This window comes from Pleurodeles waltl, chromosome 1_1 (genome assembly GCF_031143425.1).
Source record: "Pleurodeles waltl isolate 20211129_DDA chromosome 1_1, aPleWal1.hap1.20221129, whole genome shotgun sequence".
In the NCBI taxonomy this organism is placed as follows: Eukaryota; Metazoa; Chordata; class Amphibia; order Caudata; family Salamandridae; genus Pleurodeles; species Pleurodeles waltl.
Window position 1 is genome coordinate 17,916,330 of NC_090436.1, and position 27,643 is coordinate 17,943,972.

Consider the following 27,643-nt stretch of genomic DNA (forward strand, 5'->3'; position numbering starts at 1 on the left):
TTTATCATCCACGATATGGTTACTTCCCTGTGGGGATGTAAACCACCCTGTTTGAAGTTTTTTAGCTAAGCAACAATGTGAAGATGTATTTTCAGAGTTTCTATCAGTAAGTTTTAGTTTAGAGCAGTGGAAATTGTCCACTGAACCTATTTGTAGTGATGGAAATGCCAGACAGGGATGCTGTCTCAGAAAAGCCATAGCTGGGCAAAAACTTTGTCCATATGGCTGGAAGAGAGAACCGGGATGCTGTTTCTCTTGAGTTGGAGCAGGGCAGGGATGCTGTCCTATGAGCTCCACACTAGGGCAGGGATGCTGTCCTAAGTGTTGTGAGGCAGTGCAGGGTTTCTGTACTAAAGTTTCTCTGGGAGGGTTGGAGGGATGCACCATGTTAACTAAAATGGTGCTCTTTTTCTCACCAATGTTAGTTATCCCACAGAGAGGTACTTCTACCTCAGGGAGTCCAGCTTTGCCAGCTGATGATTCCCTTGGAACAGGTGCCACCCCAGGAGAGGTTTCTCCCACCACAGGAATGGTATCCTGAATGGTAGGGTTGTTAGGGGATACTGTGATACCCTTTTTACCTGTTGATGGAGAGGGATCCTGAGTTTTCAGGCCTTCTCACCTTTGCTTTTTCATTTCAGTAGAAATGAGAGGGAACAATTCCTCAGGGATGCCCAGCATGGCTGCATGGGCATAAAACTCTACATCAGCCCAACCTGAGGCCTCTAGGTCATTACCTAAGAGACAGTCTACAGGTAAGCTAGGTGATACCACCACCTGCTTAGGGCCAGTAACTCCACCCCAACTAAACTGAATTATAGCTAAGGGAAGAAACTTAGTGGAGTTATGGACATCAATAATCTTATACTGTTGTCCAATGATGTGTTGTTCAGGATGCACTAGGATTTCAGTCACCAAAGTGATACTGGCACCTGTGTCCCTGTAGGCCAAGGCCTCAACACCATTTATTGAAACTGTCTGCCTGTACTTATCCATTGTAAGGGGACAAGCAGCCAGTGTGGCAAGGCCAATGCCACTGGGTGTGACAGAAACTGTCTTGGGACTAACTACCCCAGTTTCTATTATGGACCCATAAGTGAACCCAACTACACCCTTAACTTAACTGTTGCCAGCAGTCCCACCATTAGTACCACTACTGCTAGGGGCACTAGAGCTTGATGTATTAGTGGTGGTAGGCTCAGGGGGTTTACCTGGACAGGACTTATCCCCTGGCCTATGGCCTCTGTTTTTACACACAAAGCACCAAGGCTTTTTAAATTGTGTAGGTTGAGAAGAAGAGGAAGAATTTGTTTTATCCCCACCCTCTGAAGAGTGTTTAAGATTTGAAGTGGGATCTTTGGTTTTACCCTTATCCCCATGCTTATCTTGAGATTTTTCACCATCTTTCTTCTTGCCATCCTTGTCACCACCTGTATGAACTTTTCTGTTCACTCTTGTTCTGACCCATTTGTCTGCCTTCTTTCCCAATTCTTGGGGAGAGGTCAGATCTGAGTCCACTAGATACTGGTGCAACAAATCAGACACACAATTATTAAGTATATGCTCTCTCAGGATTATGTTATATAGGCTTTCATAGTCAGTCACTTTACTGCCATGTAACCACCCCTCCAAGGCCTTCACTGAATGGTCAACAAAGTCTACCCAGTCTTGTGAAGACTCCTTTTTGGTTTCTCTGAACTTCATCCTGTACTGTTCAGTGGTTAAGCCATAACCATCCAGGAGTGCATTCTTAAGAACTGTAAAATTATTGGCATCACTTTCTTTCACAGTAAGGAGCCTATCCCTAACCTTTCCAATAAATGATAGCCATAGGATAGTAGCCCACTGCCTTTGAGGGACATCCTGTACAACACAGGCCCTCTCAAGTGCAGCAAACCACTTGTTAATGTCATCCCCCTCCTTATAAGGGGGAACTATCTTGTGCAGATTCCTGGAATCATGCTCTTTTGCAGGATGACTATGGGGAATACTGCTGCTGCCACCATGGGTTTCTAAACCCAATTTCTGTCTTTCCCTTTCCACTTCTAAGGACTGTCTATCCAAATCCAGCTGTTGCTTCTTGAGCTTCAGTCTGGTTTGTTCCACTCTCAACTTATTGAGCTCCCTTTCTAACACTCTGTCATCAGGGTGGGTGGGTGGGACATTCCTTGAAACAGAAGTATGGTGAGAATGTACAGAAGGAGAACCATCCCTTACAGAGGGCATCCTAACAGCTTGGTTAACAGAAACATCACTTCTACTATGATGTGAAGGAATACTCTTGCTATGATGTGAGACAACACTATCAGTATGGTGTGACTCTACATCAGTACCAACTATGCTAGGCTGTCTTGTAATGGGCAGGCTAGGATGTTTCTTTCCTGACTCTTTTTCTAGGGGGGTCCCTGGATCAGATTGTGAACCATTAGCTACTTTTTCAACAGATGGGGCACCTCTAGCCTTATCCTGTTCTATAAGCATGTTAACCAATAGTTCTCTGGGGGGATTCTTCCCTACACTTAAACCTCTTTCTATGCAGAGACTCCTTGCTCCTTTCCAGCTAAGGTGATCATAAGCATGTTTGGACAGATCAACAGTTTGGCCTGTGACAGACATTTTAGAAATTGTTTTAGTGACAGAGAAAGGCACAAAAAGTTTGTCAGAACTTTTAGAAAGACAGAAAAAAAAACTTTTTTAACTTTTTAAGAACTTTTTGAAAGTTTAGAAGTACTTTTCAGCACTTTAGAAAAGTGAGAAAAGAAATGCAAAACATTTTGGTTAGGTGTACATACACTGAACTTGTTTTGTATATTTTTCTCTTATGAAAAGTACAATGACAAAAGTGGTAAGTAGTTGCAAAGGACTTATCCCACCGCTGCACAACCAATGTAGGAGGCTGGACTGGCTTGTAGTGAGTACCAAGGGGTACTTACACCTTGCACCAGGCCCAGTTATCCCTTATTAGTGTATAGGGTGTCTAGCAGCTTAGGCTGATAGATAATGGTAGCTTAGCAGAGCAGCTTAGGCTGAACTAGGAGACGAGTGAATCTCCTACAGTACCACTAGTGTCATATGCACATTATCATAAGAAAACACAATACACAGATATACTAAAAATAAAGGTACTTTATTTTTATGACAATATGCCAAAAGTATCTCAGTGAGTACCCTCAGTATGAGGATAGCAAATATACACAAGATATATGTACACAATACCAAAATATGCAGTAATAGTATTAGAAAACAGTGCAAACAATGTATAGTTACAATAGGATGCAATGGGGACACATAGGGGCAACACAAACCATATACTCCAAAAGTGGAATGCGAACCACGAATGGACCCCAAACCTATGTGACCTTGTAGAGGGTCGCTGGGACTGTAAGAAAACAGCGAGGGTTAGAAAAATAGCCCACCCCAAGACGCTGAAAAGTGAGTGCAAAGTGCACTAAAGTTCCCCAAAGGACATAGAAGTCGTGATAGGGGATTTCTGCAGGAAAGACACAAACCAGCAATGCAACAACGATGGATTTCCAGTCGAGGGTACCTGTGGAACAAGGGGACCAAGTCCAAAAGTCACAAGCAAGTCGGAGATGGGCAGATGCTCAGGAAATGCCAGCTATGGATGCAAAGAAGCTGCTACTGGACAGTAGAAGCTGAACGTTCTGCATGAACGACAAGGGCTAGAGACTTCCCCTTTGGAGGATGGATCCCACACGCCGTGGAGAGTCGTGCAGAAGTGTTTTCCTGAAGAAAGACCGCCAACAAGGCTTGCTAGCTGCAAATCGTGCGGTTAGGGTTTTTGGATGCTGCTGTGGCCCAGGAAGGACCAGGAGGTTGCCAATTGCGTCTGGGGACAGAGGGGGCGTCGAGCAAGACAAGGAGCCCTCTCAGAAGCAGGCAGCACCCGCAGAAGTGCCGGAACAGGCACTACGAAGTAGAGTGAAACGGTGCTCACCCGAAGTTGCACAAAAGGAGTCCCACACCGCCGGAGGACAACTTAGGAGGTCGTGCAATGCAGGTTAGAGTGCCGTGGACCCAGGCTGGACTGTGCACAAAGGATTTCCGCCGGAAGTGCACGGAGGCCGGAGTAGCTGCAAAAGTCGCGGTTCCCAGCAATGCAGTCTGGCGTGGGGAGGCAAGTACTTACCTCCACCAAACTTGGACTGAAGAGTCACTGGACTGTGGGAGTCACTTGGACAGGGTTGCTGGATTCAAGGGACCTCGCTCGTCGTGCTGAGAGGAGACCCAGGGTACCGGTGATGCAGTTCTTTGGTGCCTGCGGTTGCAGGGGGATGATTCCGTCGACCCACGGGAGATTTGTTTGGAGCTTCTAGTGCAGAGAGGAGGCAGACTACCCCCACAGCATGCACCACCAGGAAAACAGTCGAGAAGGCGGCAGGATCCGCGTTACAGAGTTGCAGTAGTCGTCTTCGCTACTTTGTTGCAGTTTTGCAGGCTTCCAGCGCGGTCAGCAGTCGATTCCTTGGCAGAAGGTGAAGAGAGAGATGTAGAGGAACTCGGATGAGCTCTTGCATTCGTTATCTAAGGAAATCCCCAAAGCAGAGACCCTAAATAGCCAGATAAGAGGGTTTGGCTACTTAGGAGAGAAGATAGGCTAGCAACACCTGAAGGAGCCTATCAGAAGGAGTCTCTGACGTCACCTGCTGGCCCTGGCCACTCAGAGCAGTCCAGTGTGCCAGCAGCACCTCTGTTTCCAAGATGGCAGAGGTCTGGAGCACACTGGAGGAGCTCTGGGCACCTCCCAGGGGAGGTGCAGGTCAGGGGAGTGGTCACTCCCCTTCCCTTTGTCCAGTTTCGCGCCAGAGCAGGGCTGAGGGGTCCCTGAACCGGTGTAGACTGGCTTATGCAGAAATGGGCACCATATGTGCCCATGAAAGCATTTCCAGAGGCTGGGGGAGGCTACTCCTCCCCTGCCTTCACACCATTTTCCAAAGGGAGAGGGTGTAACACCCTCTCTCAGAGGAAGTCCTTTGTTCTGCCATCCTGGGCCAAGCCTGGCTGGACCACAGGAGGGCAGAAACCTGTCTGAGGGGTTGGCAGCAGCTGCAGTGAAACCCCGGGAAAGGCATTTTGGCAGTGCCAGGGCCTGTGCTAGAGACCCCTGGGATCATGGGATTGCACCAACAATGCCAGGATGGCATAGAGGGGGCAATTCCATGATCTTAGACATGTTACATGGCCATATTCGGAGTTACCATTGTGAAGCTACATATAGGTAGTGACCTATATGTAGTGCACGCGTGTAATGGTGTCCCCGCACTCACAAAGTCCGGGGAATTGGCCCTGAACAATGTGGGGGCACCTTGGCTAGTGCCAGGGTGCCCACACACTAAGTAACTTAGCACCCAACCTTTACCAGGTAAAGGTTAGACATATAGGTGACTTATAAGTTACTTAAGTGCAGTGTAAAATGGCTGTGAAATAACGTGGACGTTATTTCACTCAGGCTGCAGTGGCAGGCCTGTGTAAGAATTGTCAGAGCTCCCTATGGGTGGCAAAAGAAATGCTGCAGCCCATAGGGATCTCCTGGAACCCCAATACCCTGGGTATCTCAGTACCATATACTAGGGGATTATAAGGGTGTTCCAGTATGCCAATGTAAATTGGTGAAATTGGTCACTAGCCTGTGTGGCACTGGAGTAGCTTCACACGTCTCCTAGTTCAGCCTAAGCTGCTCTGCTAAGCTACCATTATCTATCAGCCTAAGCTGCTAGACACCCTATACACTAATAAGGGATAACTGGGCCTGGTGCAAGGTGCAAGTACCCCTTGGTACTCACTACAAGCCAGTCCAGCCTCCTACATTGGTTGTGCAGCGGTGGGATAAGTGCTTTGAGACTACTTACCACTCTTGTCATTGTACTTTTCATAAGAGAAAAATATACAAAACAAGGTCAGTGTATATACACATAGCCAAAAAGTTTTGCATTTCCTCTTTTCACTCTTTTCTATGTGCTGAAAAGTACTCCTAACTTTCTAAAAAGTTCTAAAAAGTTTAAAAAGTTTTTTTTCTCTGTCTTTCTAAAAGCTCTGACAAACTTTTTATCTTTTTCTATCACTTTAACTCTCTCTAAAATGTCTGGCACAGGCCAAAATGTTGATCTGTCCAAACTTGCATATGACAACCTTAGCTGGAAAAGAGCAAGGAGTCTCTGTATAGAGAGAGGTTTGAGTGTAGGGAAGAATCCTTCCTTAGAACTGTTACTTAACATGCTTAGAGAACAGGATAAGGCCATAGGTGCCTCATCTGTTGAAAAAGTACCTAATAGTTCCCAATCTGATTCAGGGACTCCCCCAGGAAAAGATTCAGGAAAGAAACTTCCTAGCCTGCCCATTACTAGACAGTCTAGCATAGTTGGTAATGATGATGTGCCACACCATACAAATAGTGTTGTCTCACATCATAACAAAAGCATTTATTCTCACCATACTGGTAGTAATGTTTCTGTTAGCCAAGCTGTTAGGGTGGCTTCTGTAAGGGACAGGTCTCCTTCTGTTCATTCCCATCATACCTCTGTATCTAGGAATGTCCCTCCCACCAACCCTGATGACAGAATGTTAGAGAGGGAGCTCAATAAATTGAGGGTGGAACAAACCAGACTGAAGCTTAAAAAGCAACAGCTGGATTTGGATAGACAGTCTTTTGAACTAGAGAAGGAAAGACAGAAGTTGGGTTTAGAAACCCATGGTGGCAGCAGCAGTATTCCCCATAGTCATCCTGCAAAAGAGCATGATTCCAGGAATCTGCACAAGATAGTTCCCCCTTATAAGGAGGGGGATGACATTAACAAGTGGTTTGCTGCACTTGAGAGGGCCTGTGTTGTACAGGATGTCCCTCAAAGGCAGTGGGCTGCTATCCTATGGCTATCATTTAGTGGAAAAGGTAGGGATAAGCTCCTTACTGTGAAAGAAAATGATGCTAATAATTTCCAAGTTCTTAAGAATGCACTCCTGGATGGTTATGGCTTAACCACTGAACAGTACAGGATAAAGTTCAGAGAGACCAAAAAGGAGTCTTCACAAGACTGGGTTGATTTAATTGACCATTCAGTGAAGGCCTTGGAGGGGTGGTTACATGGCAGTAAAGTTACTGATTGTGACAGCCTGTATAACTTAATCCTGAGAGAGCATATTCTTAATAATTGTGTGTCTGATTTGTTGCACCAGTACTTGGTGGACTCTGATCTGACCTCTCCCCAAGAATTGGGAAAGAAGGCAGACAAATGGGTCAGAACAAGAGTGAACAGAAAAGTTCATACAGGGGGTGACAAAGATGGCAACAAAAAGAAGGATGGTAAGTCTTCAGACAAGTGTGGGGACAAATCTAAAAATGAGTCTTCATCAGGCCCACAAAAACACTCTGGTGGGGGTGGTGGGTCCAAATCCTCTTTTAATCAGAACAAGGAAAAGAAACCATGGTGCTATTTATGTAAAATAAAAGGCCATTGGACAACAGATCCCAGTTGTACAAAGAAAGGCACCAATGCTCCTACCACTACAACCCCTACTGCTACCCCTAGTGTCCCTACTAATAGCAGTGATGGTGGGAGCAAACCTACTAATAGCCAATCCAAGGGAGTAGCTGGGCTCACTTTTGGTAATTTAGTTGGGGTTGGCCTTGTTAGGGAGGCCACAGAGGCTGTGTTAGTCTCTGAGGGGGCTATTGATTTAGCCACCTTAGTTGCTTGTCCCCTTAATATGGATAAGTACAAGCAGCTACCCCTAATAAATGGTGTTGAGGTTCAGGCCTACAGGGACACTGGTGCCAGTGTGACTATGGTCATAGAGAAACTGGTCCACCCTGAACAACACCTACTTGGTCACCAGTACCAAGTAACCAATGCTCACAACAACACACTTAGCCACCCCATGGCTGTTGTAAATCTTAACTGGGGGGGGGGGGCTACTGGTCCAAAGAAAGTTGTGGTAGCCACAGATTTACCTGTAGACTGTCTACTAGGAAATGATTTGGAGACATCAGCTTGGTCAGATGTGGAGTTGGAGGCCCATGCAGCAATGCTGGGCATCCCAGGGCATATTTTTGCTTTGACAAGGGCTCAGGCCAAAAAGCAAAAAGGACAGGGAAGCTTGGATCCTGGAACAATGGACCAAGTGCTCCCTAAAGCTAGGGCTAGTAGAAGCAAACCACTTCCTACTATCCCTCCCTCTACAGTGGATTCAACTTCTGAGGAAGAAGAATTCCCTCCCTGTGCAGAACCTACACCAGAGGAGCTGGAAGCAGACACTGTTGAGCTTTTGGGTGAAGGGGGGCCTGCCAGAGAGGAGCTGAGTGTGGCACAGCAAACCTGTCCCACATTAGAGGGTCTCAGACAGCAAGCTGTCAAACAGGCTAATGGGGATGTCAGTGACTCTCACAGAGTTTACTGGGAGGACAACCTCTTGTACACTGAGCATAGGGATCCTAAACCTGGAGCTGCCAGGAGATTAGTGATTCCTCAGGAGTACAGAAAGTTCCTCCTAACCCTGGCACATGACATTCCCCTAGCTGGACACCTGGGTCAAATGAAAACTTGGGACAGATTGGTTCCATTGTTTCATTGGCCTAGGATGTCTGAGGACACAAAGGAATTTTGTAAGTCCTGTGAAACCTGTCAAGCCAGTGGCAAGACAGGTGGCACCCCAAAGGCACCCCTTATCCCACTGCCTGTGGTTGGGGTTCCCTTTGAAAGGGTAGGGGTTGACATAGTTGGCCCCCTTGACCCTCCTACTGCTTCAGGCAATAGATTTATCTTGGTGGTAGTGGACCATGCCACAAGATATCCTGAAGCTATTCCTTTAAGGACCACTACAGCACCTGCAGTGGCAAAGGCCCTCCTGGGAATATTTTCCAGGGTGGGCTTCCCAAAGGAAGTGGTATCAGACAGGGGAAGCAATTTCATGTCTGCATACTTAAAGGCCATGTGGAAGGAGTGTGGTGTAACGTACAAGTTCACAACACCCTATCATCCACAAACAAATGGACTGGTGGAGAGATTTAATAAAACTCTCAAAGGCATGAATATGGGTCTCCCTGAAAAACTCCGCAGGAGATGGGATATCCTTCTACCATGCCTCCTTTTTGCCTACAGGGAGGTACCCCAGAAAGGAGTGGGCTTCAGCCCCTTTGAACTTCTTTTTGGACACCCTGTTAGGGGTCCACTCACACTTGTAAAGGAGGGTTGGGAACAACCTTTAAAAGCTCCTAAGCAGGATATTGTGGATTATGTACTTGGCCTCAGATCAAGGATGGCTGAGTACATGAAAAAGGCCAGTAAAAACCTTCAGGCCAGCCAAGAGCTCCAGAAGCAATGGCATGATCAGAAGGCTGTTTTGGTTCAGTACCAACCAGGGCAGAAAGTGTGGGTCTTGGAGCCTGTGGCCCCAAGAGCACTCCAAGACAAATGGAGTGGTCCCCACACAATTGTTGAAAAGAAGGGAGAAGTCACCTATTTAGTTGACTTAGGCACTGCCAGGAGTCCCCTTAGGGTGCTCCATGTCAACCGCCTGAAACCCTACTATGACAGGGCTGATCTCACCCTGCTCATGGCAACTGATGAGGGACAGGAAGAAGACAGTGATCCTCTACCTGATCTCTTCTCTTCCACAGATCAAGATGCTCTTGTGGAAGGTGTAGTTTTGGCTGATTGTCTTACTGCTGAGCAGAAAGACAATTGCATAAATCTCCTAGATCAATTCTCTGAACTCTTCTCTACTGTGCCAGGTACCACTTCTTGGTGTGAGCACACTATAGATACTGGAGACAGTTTACCTGTCAAAAGTAAGATCTATAGGCAGCCTGACCATGTCAGGGACTGCATAAAGCAAGAGGTCCAGAAAATGTTAGAACTAGGAGTGGTTGAGCACTCTGACAGTCCATGGGCTTCTCCTGTGGTACTGGTACCAAAACCCCATTCCAAAGATGGAAAGAAGGAAATGCGGTTTTGTGTAGACTATAGAGGTCTCAACTTGGTAACCAAAACTGATGCTCACCCTATACCCAGGGCAGATGAGCTCATAGATACACTGGCATCTGCCAAGTATCTAAGCACTTTTGATTTGACTGCAGGGTATTGGCAGATCAAATTGTCAGAAGATGCTAAACCTAAGACTGCATTTTCTACCATTGGAGGACATTACCAGTTTACTGTAATGCCTTTTGGTTTGAAAAATGCACCTGCCACTTTTCAGAGGTTGGTGAACACAGTCCTGCAAGGGCTGGAAGCTTTCAGTGCAGCATATTTGGACGATATAGCTGTCTTTAGCTCCAGCTGGGATGATCACCTGGTCCACCTATGGAAAGTTTTGGAGGCCCTGCAAAAGGCAGGCCTCACTATCAAGGCTTCAAAGTGCCAGATAGGGCAGGGTAAGGTGGTTTATCTGGGACACCTTGTTGGTGGGGAACAGATTGCACCACTTCAGGGGAAAATCCAAACAATTATTGATTGGGTTCCCCCTACCACTCAGACTCAGGTGAGAGCCTTCCTAGGCCTCACTGGGTATTACAGGAGGTTCATTAAGAACTATGGCTCCATTGCAGCCCCTCTTAATGACCTCACATCCAAGAAAATGCCTAAAAAGGTATTATGGACAGCAAACTGTCAGAAAGCTTTTGAGGAGCTGAAGCAGGCCATGTGCTCTGCACCTGTCCTGAAAAGCCCTTGTTACTCTAAAAAATTCTATGTCCAAACTGATGCATCTGAATTAGGAGTAGGGGCAGTCCTATCACAACTTAATTCTGAGGGCCAGGATCAACCTGTTGCTTTTATTAGTATGAGGTTGACCCCTAGAGAAAAGCGTTGGTCTGCCATAGAGAGGGAGGCCTTTGCTGTGGTCTGGGCACTGAAGAAGTTGAGGCCATACCTGTTTGGCACTCACTTCATTGTTCAGACAGACCACAAACCTCTACTTTGGCTAAAACAAATGAAAGGTGAAAATCCTAAATTGTTGAGGTGGTCCATATCCCTTCAGGGAATGGACTATACAGTGGAACATAGACCTGGGAGTAGCCACTCCAATGCAGATGGACTCTCCAGATATTTCCACTTAGACAATGAAGACTCATCAGGTCATGGCTAGTCTTATTGTCCTTCGTTTGGGGGGGGGTTGTGTAGGAAAGTACCATCTTGCCTGGCATGTTACCCCCATTTTTCACTGTATATATGTTGTTTTAGTTGTATGTGTCACTGGGACCCTGGTAACCCAGGGCCCCAGTGCTCATAAGTGTGCCTGAATGTGTTACCTGTGTAGTGACTAACTGTCTCACTGAGGCTCTGCTAATCAGAACCTCAGTGGTTATGCTCTCTCATTTCTTTCCAAATTGTCACTGACAGGCTAGTGATCATTTTTACCAATTTACATTGGCTTACTGGAACACCCTTATAATTCCCTAGTATTTGGTACTGACGTACCCAGGGTATTGGGGTTCCAGGAGATCCCTATGGGCTGCAGCATTTCTTTTGCCACCCATAGGGAGCTCTGACAATTCTTACACAGGCCTGCCACTGCAGCCTGAGTGAAATAACGTCCACGTTATTTCACAGCCATTTTACACTGCACTTAAGTAACTTATAAGTCACCTATATGTCTAACCTTTACCTGGTAAAGGTTAGGTGCAAAGTTACTTAGTGTGAGGGCACCCTGGCACTAGCCAAGGTGCCCCCACATTGTTCAGAGCCAATTCCCTGAACTTTGTGAGTGCGGGGACACCATTACACGCGTGCACTACATATAGGTCACTACCTATATGTAGCTTCACAATGGTAACTCCGAATATGGCCATGTAACATGTCTATGATCATGGAATTGCCCCCTCTATGCCATCCTGGCATAGTTGGCACAATCCCATGATCCCAGGGGTCTGTAGCACAGACCCTGGTACTGCCAAACTGCCCTTCCTGGGGTTTCACTGCAGCTGCTGCCAACCCCTCAGACAGGCAGCTGCCCTCCTGGGGTCCAGCCAGGCCTGGCCCAGGATGGCAGAACAAAGAACTTCCTCTGAGAGAGGGTGTGACACCCTCTCCCTTTGGAAAATGGTGTGAAGGCAGGGGAGGAGTAGCCTCCCCCAGGCTCTGGAAATGCTTTGTTGGGTACAGAGGTGCCCAATTCTGCATAAGCCAGTCTATACCGGTTCAGTGGACCCCTTAGCCCTGCTCTGGCGCGAAACTGGACAAAGGAAAGGGGAGTGACCACTCCCCTGACCTGCACCTCCCCTGGGAGGTGTCCAGAGCTCCTCCAGTGTGCTCCAGACCTCTGCCATCTTGGAAACAGAGGTGCTGCTGGCACACTGGACTGCTCTGAGTGGCCAGTGCCACCAGGTGACGTCAGAGACTCCTTGTGATAAGCTCCTTCAGGTGTTAGTAGCCTATCCTCTCTCCTAAGTAGCCAAACCCTCTTTTCTGGCTATTTAGGGTCTCTGTCTCTGGGGAAACTTTAGATAACGAATGCAAGAGCTCATCCGAGTTCCTCTGCATCTCTCTCTTCACCTTCTGATAAGGAATCGACTGCTGACCGCGCTGGAAGCCTGCAAACCTGCAACATAGTAGCAAAGACGACTACTGCAACTCTGTAACGCTGATCCTGCCGCCTTCTCAACTGTTTTCCTGCTTGTGCATGCTGTGGGGGTAGTCTGCCTCCTCTCTGCACCAGAAGCTCCGAAGAAATCTCCCGTGGGTCGACGGAATCTTCCCCCTGCAACTGCAGGCACCAAAAAGCTGCATTACCGGTCCCTTGGGTCTCCTCTCAGCACGACGAGCGAGGTCCCTCGAATCCAGCGACTCTGTCCAAGTGACCCCCACAGTCCAGTGACTTTTCAGTCCAAGTTTGGTGGAGGTAAGTCCTTGCCTCACCTCGCTGGGCTGCATTGCTGGGAACCGCGACTTTTGCAGCTACTCCGGCCCCTGTGCACTTCCAGCGGAAATCCTTTGTGCACAGCCAAGCCTGGGTCCACGGCACTCTAACCTGCATTGCATGACTTTATAAGTTGGTCTCCGGCGACGTGGGACTCCTTTGTGCAACTTCGGCGAGCACCGTTTCACGCATCCTCGTAGTGCCTGTTTCTGGCACTTCTCCGGGTGCTACCTGCTTCAGTGAGGGCTCTTTGTCTTGCTCGACGTCCCCTCTCTCTTCAGGTCCAATTTGCGACCTCCTGGTCCCTCCTGGGCCCCAGCAGCGTCCAAAAACGCCAAACGCACGATTTGCGACTAGCAAGGCTTGTTGGCGTCCTTTCGGCAGGAAAACACTTCTGCACGACTCTCCACGGCGAGAGGGATCCGTCCACCAAAGGGGAAGTCTCTAGCCCTTTTCGTTCCTGCAGAAACCTCAGCTTCTTCTGTCCAGTAGAAGCTTCTTTGCACCCGCAGCTGGCATTTCCTGGGCATCTGCCCATCTCCGACTTGCTTGTGACTTTTGGACTTGGTCCCCTTGTTCCACAGGTACCCTAGATTGGAAATCCACAGTTGTTGCATTGCTGGTTTGTGTCTTTCCTGCATTATTCCTCTAACACAACTTCTTTGTCCTTAGGGGAACTTTAGTGCACTTTGCACTCACTTTTCAGGGTCTTGGGGAGGGTTATTTTTCTAACTCTCACTATTTTCTAATAGTCCCAGCGACCCTCTACAAGGTCACATAGGTTTGGGGTCCATTCGTGGTTCGCATTCCACTTTTGGAGTATATGGTTTGTGTTGCCCCTCTCCCTATGTTTCCCCATTGCATCCTATTGTAACTATACATTGTTTGCACTGTTTTCTAAGACTATACTGCATATTTTTGCTATTGTGTATATATATCTTGTGTATATTTCCTATCCTCTCACTGAGGGTACACTCTAAGATACTTTGGCATATTGTCATAAAAATAAAGTACCTTTATTTTTAGTATAACTGTGTATTGTGTTTTCTTATGAGATTGTGCATATGACACTAAGTGGTACTGTAGTAGCTTCACACGTCTCCTAGTTCAGCCTAAGCTGCTCTGCTAAGCTACCATTATCTATCAGCCTAAGCTGCTAGACACCCTATACACTAATAAGGGATAACTGGGCCTGGTGCAAGGTGCAAGTACCCCTTGGTACTCACTACAAGCCAGTCCAGCCTCCTACAATCTGTTATGCCCCACTATCTTTAACCTATCAGAATATACATTAGGTAATCCTATTCTTCACCCCATATTATTTTACAAGTCTTCGATTGGTCTTCATAATTGACGTCTTCAGATGTGGCACGTCCGGTATGATTTCATCCTTCTCTAATTCTTTGCACATCTTTTGGTCAGCAGTTCCATTGTCTTCACCAGTTTGAATGACCTTTTACATTACATTAATCTACACTGTTTCAATTCACTTTTAACATTTATTCTGCAAACGAAAAGAAGCAATGGGAATGGATCTAACATGGTTCCATTCATCTTCCAGGTTGAGGAAAAAGAATATGCAGGGTCATGTCCCCTTGTGAGTCAGCACACTGAAAAATAGAAAAATGCATTTAATATGAGAGCCAAACAGCTAAGCTTCGGCTCATGCTAACTTAAGGCCTATGAGGATTTCAGCACAGATTCAATAACGCAAACGTTAGTATAAACTTATTTAAACGTAATATAAACATTTGGATTATCATTATTAGTTCATGTATACATTGGCAGCCACTGCCCGTGGGCAAAATTCAAGTGCACGTCTAAGCAAAATTACTATTATTATAGTTTCTAAGCGGCAGTATCACACCTTAATTCATAAACATTTCATGTTAATATAGATTATATAAGCTATGCTCTCTCACAGCTATTCCTCATGTGGACCTGCCCTAGAGCCTGCCTGGTAATCCTGGAAAAGCTTGCTTTGTTAAGCATAAACCATGCAAATCCAAGTTCTAATCCACCTACTCAAAGTCAGGGTCAAATCCTTCTATCCATGCCTATGTCAATATGCATCACAATGAATGAACAGATTCTCACATTGTCTATAGTACTGTGACCTCGACAAACAGATTCAGACAGTCGTCAACACATTCAGTGTGTGCATAGCGTACTTCTCTGGAGCGATAGGTGCTGGGGAAAATATTGCATGTTTTAAGGATTTGCGTTTTTAAAGGAGTTTCACCAGCTCTTCTCTGATCTTTTCCTGTACTGAGAAAGGCTGGAAATTTACTCCAGACAAGGGCAGAAGCGGATGTTTTTCCAGGGTTGGGAATTAAGTGGTTGGAGGGAAAGTGATCTTGTAAACACACAATATATTTTCGCATGAGCAAATCTGCACATGCCTATTTGCTTGTGCTAAAATAAAGTTCACAAATATTTTCTATAAGTAGGATTTCCTGGTCTACTTTTTTATTGTGAATTCATGAAAACCACTAATGCAAAAACATACACTATGGGGGCACTTTTGTCACTTTCTTTAAGAATTTGGCGCCTAATTAGGTCTGGTGTTAACCAAGACATGTTGTTTTTATTCAAATTCTATTACTCTCTATATATATGTCTTTCTGCTGGCCTTACTGTGACTGTGAGTGATAGCATTCTGCTCGTCCAAAAGGAGCATATTGGCACACAAAGTAGTATTGTTCAGTGCCAGAAACTACTGTGGCAACGTGTGCTTTTTGGGACCAAATTACTTTTTTGCTTTTTGCCAATGTTTGTTACAATGGTGAGGACCTGGCAGCTCCCACAGTAATAGTGTTACAAAAGCCATGTCGAAAGAAGAACCGCATTGACAAAACCCAAAGACTGACCACCAATGTCAGATCAGTTAGTTTTTGCCACTGCTTGTTCATTCTCATGTTTCCCCTAATCTTGTTGAAAATGGTTACACTGTTTTTTTCATTATGGATATTTTTTTGAAAATACTACCATGCATAAACACATTTTAGTAAATGATGCTTCAAAAATTGTACCTAAAATTTCACAGTAATTTAGCGAAACTTTTTTTTTCCTATTTGCGTTTTTTTAAAACATTTTATTTTAAAAGCAAAAGATAATCAATCTTCCTTAGAAGCTTCTGCAAACATTTGCATCTAATCGCAGAGTATACTGGGAGCATTATATTGTTAAAACTTTGCAAATGTGTGTACACATTTTTATACTGGAACCACTGTCAGTAGTGTAGTGTGTCCTTACAGCGTTTATTTAGACTGCTAACCCTAATAATAAAGGCTTTGTATTAATGAACCATAAATACAAGCTCAAACAGCATTAAACACATGGACACACCAGTATTACCTTAACTGCAAACAATTTCCTTTCCTGTAAACTGGGAAGTGCTGCAGGGGGTTGGGTCTACTGGTCCCAAGGACAAAACAAACATGAAAACTTGTTGTCCTTGACCCCAAACAATATGTCCTGGGTGTCAGGCTTTTGGAGTTCCACAACCCTGACGCCCCATCCTTAAAGTGAAGCACCTGTTACCATGGTTTGTGAAGGTGTTTCCTTCAGAAAAGGTACTCTGGTTTGTAGATTGTGAGATTTGGTCCACCAGGTCAGAAATGAACATATATTTGATTTTCCCAGCAGCCAATTTTCTGAGACCATTGATCCTCTAGAGAAGTCGTAGGGATCTCATGGAGAGTCTTGCATTTGGCAATATGAATAGGAAGGGTGCTGTGGATCCCAGAAGAGATGCTATCTGATGGACAGTTGGTTTGTCTTGCTGGATTGATTATGCACATTCAATTTGAATTGATGATACTCTCCTCTGAAGGAAACACTTTTTCCTTTCATGTATCTATTTTTGCTCCCAGAGAAGTGATACACTGAACTGTTGTGGAGATTGATTTTTCAAAGTTAATTCATACACCTACCTTGAACAATAGGTTCATTGTGACGGTGAAGTCTTTCTTCGCCTTCCAAATAGACTCTGGTTTTTATTAGCCAGTCGTCTAGGTATGGATACAGAAAAATCCCTCTTTTTCTTAAGTATGCAGCTACCACTGCCATGCATTTTGGAAAAGGTCTAGGGAGCTGATTTTAGGCCGGGAGATAGCACAGCGTATTGGGAAGGATTGTTTCCTATAAGGAATCTTAGATATTGTCTGTTAGGACTAGAGATTGGAATATGGAAATACACATCCTTTAAGTCTACTGCACATTAACAGTCACCTTTTCTTATGTGAAGATATATTTGATGGAAGGACAGCATCATGACTTTTTCTTTTTTATATATTTGTTGAGGAATCAGATACAGAATTGGCTGAAACTGCTTGGAAAGACTTTTCTTTTGAACTAGAAAGTACCTTGAGTAGACACCTTTGTTGATCTGGTCTGAGGGAACTTTCTCTATTGCTCACTTTTATCGTAGAGCATCCATGTCTTGTAGATTTGTTATACAAGTTGTTGACAGGCTGCTGTTGAACAGGTACAGGAATGTGCTTGAATCAGAGTGCATATCCATTCTGTCTGATGTTTAACACCCATCTCGCCGAGGTTATGGTTTTCCACTCTTCCAGGAAAAATGTCACTGCTCCCACAGGATTGGGAAAGTGTGATTGGGGGGGGCGTTGTCTGATTATCATTGCTTACTGTTTGACGAGTTCCTGCGTTTGGGCTGTGAAGTTATTGTGTTGTGGGCTCTTCTGGAATCTCCTTTGATATGGTCTTTGGGATTGTCTTTGCTGTTGTGAAGATTGGTAAGACCAGCTAGGAGTTTGAACCCTATAGTATCAGTACCAGCTGTCTCTGGATGTGTGTTGTTGTCTGAAAATGTTCTTTAGCTCTCCAAGGCCTGCAGATTTTAGTGTTTCTGCTTCATTCTTTATCCTGAGCATTTCTTACTCAGCATGTTGTCCAAATAAAGAGGAACCTGAAAAAGGTAAGTTTGCTTTCTTCAACTGAGCGTCAGGTTTTAGTGAAGATAATCACAGCCAGGAAGACTGTCTTAAGGAAAGGCCATGGCAGAATGAGGTGGCAGAGTTCAACTGAGTGTACCGCTGCACTAATAGATTGGTTGGAAAATAGTGAGACCTCTGTTGTCTCTTAGCTGGTAAATCAGACATAAATGACCACATTCCTTCCCACATTTCTGTGATATCTGCCTAGCAGGGCAGATGCACTGGCATTCCTTAAGTGGGTGGAGGTTGTTCCACAGACCTTTTTTCCAACAGCATCTATTGGTTTGCAGTCCCTATTCGGGGAAGCCATGCATTCAGGTGCAGAACCATGTCTTTGCCTAACCGGCATAATGATTATTTAATCCGGTTTAGGATCAATCTTTAGAAAACAGGATTGTGTTGTAGAGGCTTGTATTTTTTGAGTAGTCTTAGCATAGCAGACTTAACTGCAGCCTGAGTAAGGAATTTTGCCTCAACGATGTCTAGAAGACCAGGGAGAAGAAGTCTTGAAGTTTTGGGTGCAAAGTTTCATTGATAACAGATACACATGTTGGGGTGTATCTATATTAATGTTTAGTTTTGAAGCACCTCTCATTAATTTATCTTGAAATGTAAGGATTTTGTCCACTGGTGATATTCTAGAAGTGGACTAAGGTGGAGAAGTCTGAGCATAAGAAAATTGCATTGAGCTAGAATAAGGTGATCTTAACTATGATGTGGAGTGTGACAGTCACAGACCTTCTCTCAGAAGGCGTTTTTGGTGGTGGTGACTGAATCGGAGACAGAGGTTTCCAATTCTTAATAGGCAACATGGATGTAGCTTTTGAGAACCTTTTAACTGGAGACAGATTTAAAGGATGTAATGGAGTCTACAGAGGGTCATCTGCAGGAATTATAGGCCTTATAGGACGAAGTGAAGTATCGGAAGGATCAATCGGAGTTTCAGACGCCTGAGATGCAGATGAATGAGCAGACGGGGACACAGACCACTCTGGGGAAGAAGACAGACTGATTTGAGGTACCCTCAGTGTCAAGATAGGTGGGATCGATGTTGTGCAAGTCTTTTTGCTGGGCCTGGAGTCTCCTTCGGTGAAAGATGTCTTTTCAAATCAAATGGTGCATCTTCAATATTGAGTGATGTGAGATCTCGCCGTTCATCGGTGTGACTTTGAAACTGAACAAGGGTGTGACATCGGTACAGTTGGCACAGTCAGTCTTCAACAGTGACAGCAGTGATGACAATCTTGCCGTCAACTTACACACTGAGCGGTGGTGACAGTGTGTCAATGTCGACCCTTCCTTAGAGGGGGAACAAGTAACCACAGCCCTCTTGATGGCGATGTTCTTGACGTCAGTGTCGATGTCTGGGAGGAGATTTTCTATCTGAAGATCTCCCTCTGTGGGAGTCCTTACCAGATTTGTGACACTTTTAAGCAGAAGGATAAGATGATGACCTTTCTAATCTTTTTGTCTTCTTTTTCTCTTCTTTATCTCTTGCATCACAACTGGCAGTCTGATGCCTTCCCTGACTTTAGTGTCCTCTTTGACATTTTCTGACAAATGTCATATCCTTTTGTCTGGTGTGATGTGAAAGCAAACTACACAGACTGTATGAGCATCTGAGCTGTCCTTCTTCCTTCCACATGAAGGGCACTTTGTAAAAAGAGAAGGCATTCTGACTCAAAACGTTTGTCAGAATAAGAAAAAACAAATTAATTCACTCGACAGAGGGGATGGGAAAAATGTTACAATGCTTTATGAGAGTGCAGAAGATGAAAAATAAATATTTTGGAGGTGTGAAAAAGTAGCTAAAATGTTCAGAGATCCTGTCTGCAGGAGACAGAAAAAAAGAGAACAGACTCACAGGCAAACTGCCACGACTGTGCTTTGTGGGTTAAGGTGCCTCTCTGGGCTCCTTAAGGCACAGACTGCTTTTTAACCTCTGTCAGTGTTAGGCTGTAGTTTCTCTTCGCGCTTCTGGTACAAAGGTAGCGTTTCCATAACAAACCGTGCACATTCAAAAGTTATTTAATAGCTTCAACTGTTTGTTGTACAGCATTCAGAGTGGAAATTACACATCTGACAGACTAAACTGAGGCTATGTAGCAAATTAATTTGAGTGATCAACATTCTTGAATTACATTTTTCTCAAGATTTAATTATTTTAGAGAAGGTGTTCCAGGGTGCACACAGGCAGCGGGTAATTATTTAACATGTATTACTATGAATGAAGATCCTACGATGCAGAATGAATTGTTTCTGTGAAGAGCCAAATCAAAGGGTGCACTGAATTTGTCACTTATGTTCGGAAGTTGAGGCTTAGAGATAATTGGGTATGTAATTGGATCTGGTTCTAATGCTGCTTTGTCATGCAGAATCCTGCATGCGCGGTAAGCGGGGCGCTCATGAAGCACTGGGGCATGTACTCGATAGGGGTAATGATTTACCAAAGTAGAGATCACAGAGTTTAGGCAGAAGGGACACGTGGGTGTATTTTGAGGCAGGAGTTGATGGGTTTCATGGCTGCTAAGGAAATATATTTTTTTTAAAAACAGGCAAAGCTGCAAGAAACAGTCTATGGTGGCTGATGGGCATTAAGTTATCTTGTTCCATGGACAGATGCCCTGCATGTGAGTTCAAAGAGCCAGACCAACGCCTGTTCATATGCTTTACTTCACAGCAGTGATAGAGGACCACCAGCTGCCTTAGTAGGAACTCTGTGATAAGCGAGTTTAAGAAACATCAATGGGGCAGATTATTTAGGAAAATTCACACTCCACTGCTTTCAGTTTACATGTCAGCCACCACTGTCAACGAGTCGCCATGGCTTTTTCTGTGTTCAATTCTTTATTAGGATATTTATCACAATTCTACACTGGTTATATGTCTCACTGAGATCAAAAACATATAGGAAAGCGAGGTTATCAACCTTTTGAAAGAATTATGATAAAATAATGCTGTATAAGAGGAAGTATTTGAGTATTTGAGTGTCCCGTTCTGCTTTTCACAAACCGCTCATCTTAAGGTTAGCGACTAAACATGTGTTAGTAAGTGATTTAGTCCAATAGCTATTAAGATGATAGTATTGCAACAATATTCATGTCATTTGCTATAATGATCTAGTCCATAGTTGTTACATATATTATTGTGAGTCCATTCCAACAGGTCCTCAAGTTGTATTGGTTCTTTTTTCTAGACTGCCTCGATATGACTATGTAAAGTATACATTATGGTGATTTCAGTAGATGTAAGAATCAATTACATATCGTTTTTGAGTGCTCCACATGTTTTTCTATGTACAAGTCTATTTACTGGTTTAGGTCTCTTTTCCAGTAGACAAATTTAGCAACAAATATGTTCATGTGTATATGAGCACCTGCACTCTGTTTATACAATATAGGAGTATGCGGCCAACATAAGGTTTTTTGTTGCCATGTTCATATCAATTTCCATCTTGTCTAGTTCAATGGGACACTCCTTTGCAAGTCCTGGCGTAGGACAGCACAGGTGTCTCAATATCCCTATTTCGGCAGTGGTCAACACTGTTGATGTCCACCTTCTGTAATGGCAGGTAATACTTGGAATGTCACTTGCATCACACAACAATGAGGGTCTAATGAGACTGTCTGAAGATTTACTGAGGCTGTCCCATGTTGAAAACCAGGAACCAGAGGGCTTTAACATCGCAGAAGGATCTATAACAAGTCACATTTTATATTTACCGCACACTTTTATTAAGCATTTTAGTATTGAGGGTTCTGGTAATTACCAAGGAGTTGTTCCTAACCTACTTTTGAGGCAGTAGGCCTGCTGTATTTGTCTCTACTCTCAGACTCTTGGTCTTGTCTCTACTCTCAGGCCCTTGGGGGGGCTTTACATGATGTGGTTCCTACTTGGTAAATGGTGTGTATTCCCACTTATTTCTATAATTCTCATGGAAAGGTTCGACCTCCTCTAGTATTATACCAAAAAGGTGTGAGATTATGTGATCCAGCCCCTATATTCAGTCCGTTATTGGTTATTACAATAGTTTGGATTACTATGTCACTAGTCAGCAATGAGGGTGTCTTCACTGGGTATAACAGGTGTCATCTCTCTTTACCAATGATCGGTTTCTTTTCTAGGGTCTTTTGAAAACAGTGCATACCTAGGACATGGGAGACTTAGAGGCTGATTACGAGTTTGGCGGTCAAAGAACCTTCAAACCCACAGTGGAGGTCAGACCACTGCACTCCTGGCAGTCCGACCGCCAGATTATGATATAATAATAATCTGGCAGTCAGACCGCCAGGAGACCACCACCACCGCCAGTATCACAGATCGCGACGGGTTGGCAGCAGTCAGAGTCGTGGTCAGCCACAGCGATACTGAGTTCCGTGCTTTTCACAACTCCACTTCCCGCCAGCCTTTTCATGGCAGGGTCCCGGGTCCCCACCATGAAAAGGCTGGAGGAAAGGCAGTGCTGGGGCCTACAGGGGGGCTGCTACACTGCCCATGACCATGCTGAGGATAGTGCAGGGCCCCCCCTGACAGAATCCTTGGAATGCGCACTGTCTGCAGAGCAGACAGTGTGCATTCCGGTGGTGCTGGTGTGCGACAGGCCTTTTTGGTATCTAGGGATAATGCTGATGTCCCCTGTTTCAGTTTCCTTAGTAAGCCACAAGAAACGAGATACAGTGCACTATGATTTCTAAAGAACCTACTCAGAACAATTCCAACCTGTGTTTGCTAAGGGAATGACTGGATAGCTGGACAAGACTTCTGTCTTCAGTGGATGACTGTACAGTAAAATGAAACCAGTGAGAATGCCACAAGGTGTCCAGTGAAAAGCAGGTAAGGCTTAATTAAGCAGCAGAGTCCAGGGCAAAAGCTGCAAGTCAGAAATTTTGAAATAGATCTAGTGCTGCCCCAAAGCTCGAACAATATCTTAAACACAATGCACTGTATAGAAATCATAAACTTTTCTCTTCTTTTGTTTAGTCTGCCCATAAAATACCCAACAATGGTTCAACTGAAGCAGCATGAATAGTAGAGTTTCTCTCTGACCATCTGATAATAGGAATGTGTCCATCTTCTCCCTAAGATGTTGATTGGATCTTGAAGGCCTTTAAATGATTGAGTTACACGCTGTTATTGTAGTTTTAGCCTTTGTGGTATGGTAAGCTTATATTTATCTCCTCGGCAAGCTGCATGCATCACCTGTGATTGTATCAGAGATGCTAGACAATCATTATGCAGCATTATTAGAAGAATATAAATTAAAACAAATAATAAGCCAGTCTCTGCTCAATATTAAACACTTGTTTCTCTTACAGAGATACCTTCGTAAGTATGGCTGGATCGAACCAGTGAAATGGGACTCCTTGCGTTACCAGATCCCCAGCATGCCTGCGACTGAAGAGAAAACTCCAGCAGACATCACTGTCCTTCTGACAGAAGGCCAGTCAGAAGCTACAGATTTAGAAGCCACTGATCCACCAGACCTCATCCTCAATCCCAACTTTGTCAATGCCCTCAAACGGTTTCAAGAAGCCAATGGCCTTCCTGTGACAGGCACGTTGGATGAGGCCACGCAGAAAACAATGAACAGTTCACGCTGTGGTGTTCCAGACCACAAAGTGCCCGCAGCCAGTGAGGAGCATTACATACTTAAAAGCAACAATTCCAATAATTCTAACATAAGTGAGCCTTATGAACATGCTAACATCATCAATGTAGAAAACACGACACAGGTCAACACCAGTGCCCAGCAGAACGGGACCAACAGCTCTGCAAGTGACATGGGGCTACCACCGGAAGGGTCATTCCTTAACCGTTTGCTGGCCCAAGTACGGAAGAAGAGAAGTGACTCCATAAGGTCAGCTGCACAGCGGGTTGGATTTTCTAAACCCACTGTTAAATGGCGTTTACTGGGCGAGGGCTACAGTGTACAGCTCCCACTCAACGAGCAGAGGAACATCCTGAAATTGGCCTTCCGCATATGGAGTGAGGTAGTGCCACTGGACTTTGAGGAGGACCTCAGGTCTCCAGCGCATACAATCGACATAAAGCTGGGATTCGGAACACGTGAGTAAAGAGTAGGGGGGCTGAGATGAAGCATGGGATACAGAGGATGCTGAAGTGAAACAATACTAAACTGTAGGTAGAGGATGGGTTTAGAAGAATGTTCCTATATGCAAAGGAAGAATAGCCCTATTATATAAAATCTAAATGAAGTAATTCAATGTACAGTTCTAGCTCATCTCTTGCACAAAACTGAAATGTCAGTGAAAACCTGCAGTGAAGTACCATTAGCCTGGTCATTTTTGTGTCTGCTGCCAGGGCTAACTTAGCACAGAAATCATGAGTTAGAAAGTAATCATGTGCAAACCTTTCTAGTTCTACTGCTGGAAAAGTTATTCAGATTGTCACATTATGTCACTGATGTTGAGCTGAATAACCTTGTAACAATTAGCTTATTTATTTACCTACTAGTTTTGATAAAAATCAAACAAGACTCACAAGTGCCTCACTGCACTATGTAGATTATACAAAAAAAATAAAAAAAGTGCAGGACACAGCTCTTACCTCTATTACTATAAATCCCAGGACCCTTCACCCTTCTGAGACTAGGGAATACACACTGAGGAAACTGGATATGGACTGAGGTGACAAGGATCCATAAACCAACAAGGACTCCCATCCCCATATACCAGAGTATTGCTCCTGAAGTTGGGATGCAAACTCTTGCGCGTAAGGGTTGGGGAATTACCCAACAAAAATCTGAATTTCACTTCTTAGTTATGCTGTGATGCTGCTTCAAGTGGATGGGAAGGGAAGGAGAGGGGAGACTGGAGATTCACGGTTATAAAATGTTACAATGCTACGACTTCTTGAGCTACAAGTGATGCCTGACTCACAATCCTTTTCTACCCGTATCCAAGAGTCTGATATACATTAAAGGTCCTGTTCGGGTGAACTAATAGTACGTTGTTTATAAAACTAAATGCAGCTAATGCATAACAAACCTGTAAATTACATACTAATGAAAATGACGCCCCAGTCTCATGTCATCGTCTTTTGGATTTAATAAGCATTTGCTATAGACGCCCTTGTTGCATCCAATGGCAGTTCTTTCCATCTTCCTGCTAAGATTGTATATGAAGAAGTAATGAAAAGACGTAGGTCCATGAAATGTGAAAATAGAACAACATGTTATCACATAAAATATCAGGTACCAAGCCTTCTGTGAGAAAGCATTAACCTTAAACTCTGTATTCAACGGAAGCAAACCACTCTTCCATCTCTGTACATCTTCTCCCTTGCCCGTGAGCAATGAGTTTGTAAGGGCCAATATAAAAAATGGGTAAGGGTCAATGAGAAAGAGAAAAACAGATACAGAATACTGCCATTCTGATACGCAATCTGGGCATCATCCAGAATCCACGCATTCCAATGACCTGTCCAGCAACGGCGTCTCATTGTTATGCTTTCACACCCTGCACCTCCTTCTAAAGATTTTCAAGTGGATCCCCACTGACACAAGAAGGACGGTCACCCATGCACTTGTCAGCAGCAAACTGGACTATGGCAACACACTCTATGCTGGCATCACCAAGAAACTTCAAACAAAACTTCAAAGAATCCAGAACACAGCAGCCAAGCTCATCCTGGACATCCCCTGCCACAGCCACATCCCCTCCGCCGAACTCACAGACCGGCACTGGCTCCTGGTCGACAAATGATTCACTTATAAGCTACAGACACACACCTACAAGGCACTGCACAACACAGGACTGGCCTACCTCAACGACCGCCTGACCTTCCACATCCCCCCTAGACAGCTCTGATCCTCTCAACTCACCCCCCGTCGCCAACCCCAGAATCAGGATGAGCGCAGCCGGGGGCAGATCCTTCTCTTACCTTGCAGCCTGGACATGGAAAACACTCCCTCTCAACCTCAGACTGCTTGATGAAGCAGTTCAGGAAAGACCTCAAGATGTGGCTCTGAATGAGCAGCATGCTCACAACAGTGTCTTGAGATCCCACGGGTGATAAGCTGCGCTCCATAAGTCTCTGATTGATTGACTAATTAACATCTTCAGTTCAAATCCGGTTTCTAAGGACAATAGAGCATATCATAGTAAACTATCATGAACAATCTGCATCTATCCTCAACAGTAGAAAAGGTACACTCTAACTGCTAATGTAATTAACCAACTCACTGCACTCTGAAATGAAGCTGCTATGCCTGAAAGTAAAATGTAACAAGACAAGAGTACCTTTATATATGTTCATTAACAGTTCTCCTTACACACCTCCGGCTTCTTAAATATGTGCTCCTATATGAAGATAAGCTTAGTTTCTACTTGACTCTTGTCCCATTAAAAAAGTACTGAGCATGCATCAATACCCTGTGGTTCTAATCATCAGCAGGTACCAATATCACTTGCTACAAACTCATTGTACCTTCCCCCTTGTACCTTTTACATAATCATATGTACATATCATGTTTAACCTTTATCTTGATTTGAGAATTCTTCCTGTTCCTTCACACGATCAATTCTAGATTCATTAACAATATTTAAACTCAAATTTTGAAACTAGTTAAAGATCCTTTCTCAACACACTTTGAATTTCAGAATGCTTCTCTGAATTCACAAACTGTCCTCCAGCAAACTCTCAAAGAAGCAACAGTTGTTTGCAAAACGAAATACTGAATCCAAGTAGTAAAATCCTTGCTGAAGGAACATTGTAGCCTGATTGTCTAAAAAACGAGGAAAGTTATACACAGTGTTCCACACTGAATGCCACCATCGCCATACATCGTGAGCTTCACAACAGACAGAGCCGACACTGTGAACGCTGCTAGTCTTTCCTTCTCTGAAATGAACTCAGCATGAGAGAGGTACTGTTTTTATCCAGACAAATGTGGGAATGCTGGGTGATGGGAAATATGTGGATCTCCGCAGATTTGAAAAGAATCTATCACAGAAATATGAGGAAAATGTGTGTGTTTGTAGTCAAAGTTTGAGATTTTCAAGGGCTTTTGGGTAAAACAAAAATAATGTGCAATTCACATAGATCACATCACCCTGAACTCCCCACTGCTGGACAGTTTTCAGAAATGTCTGGGCTATAAAGGTTTCATTCAATGTGGCTGAGCTACAGCACAAAATCCACTGATACTCCCATTACAAAAAAAAACACATTGATTTTGCTGGGTGAAATCTCATGTCTCCAGGTTGTGTTATAGTGTGTAGTGTGTCTTTGCTGCCAGGCCTAGCCACACAAGTGGGATGGTCTTTGTAGGAAGCCGACTCTGTATATACTATATCAAAATAAGATATAGTGTGCACAGAGTCCAGGGGTTCCCCAGAGGCTTAACAGAGGCTAAAGTAGATAATACTAATGCACTTTTTTGTGGTAGTGTCGTCGAGCAGTTAGGCCTATCAGAAGGTAGTGCAAAGCATTTGTTGTACACACACAGATAATAGAAGAAGCACACACTCAGTGACTTAACTCCAGACCAATGGTTTTTATATAGCAAAAGTATATTTTCTTAATTTATTTCTAGAACCACAAGATTCAAGTTGCAGGTAAGTACTTGAATAGATTCATATTTCACACATGTATCAATAGTACTTTGTTTGAAGTGGATAAGTTATACAGTTTTTGAAATACTGGCAATTATCTGTTTTAAAAGTTGACAGTGAATTTTTCAGAAACAGTTCCTGGGGGAAAGAAAAGTTAGAACGTTTTATAGGTAAGTACTTGACTTTCCGCTGAAAAGTCCATTCCCTGTAGGGATATGGACCACCTCAAAAGTTTAG

The 27,643-nt window shown here is 44.3% G+C and overlaps 1 protein-coding gene across 1 annotated transcript in view; it reads left to right on the plus strand.

The window, feature by feature from the left end:
- The window catches only part of LOC138255094 (matrix metalloproteinase-21-like), a 457,798-nt gene that overhangs the window by 213,514 nt on the left and 216,641 nt on the right, over positions 1–27,643 (plus strand). The window contains exon 3 of the mRNA XM_069205828.1: positions 23,147–23,897. Coding sequence (XP_069061929.1) covers positions 23,147–23,897 — 751 coding nt within the window. The remainder of the gene's footprint in view (positions 1–23,146; positions 23,898–27,643) is intronic.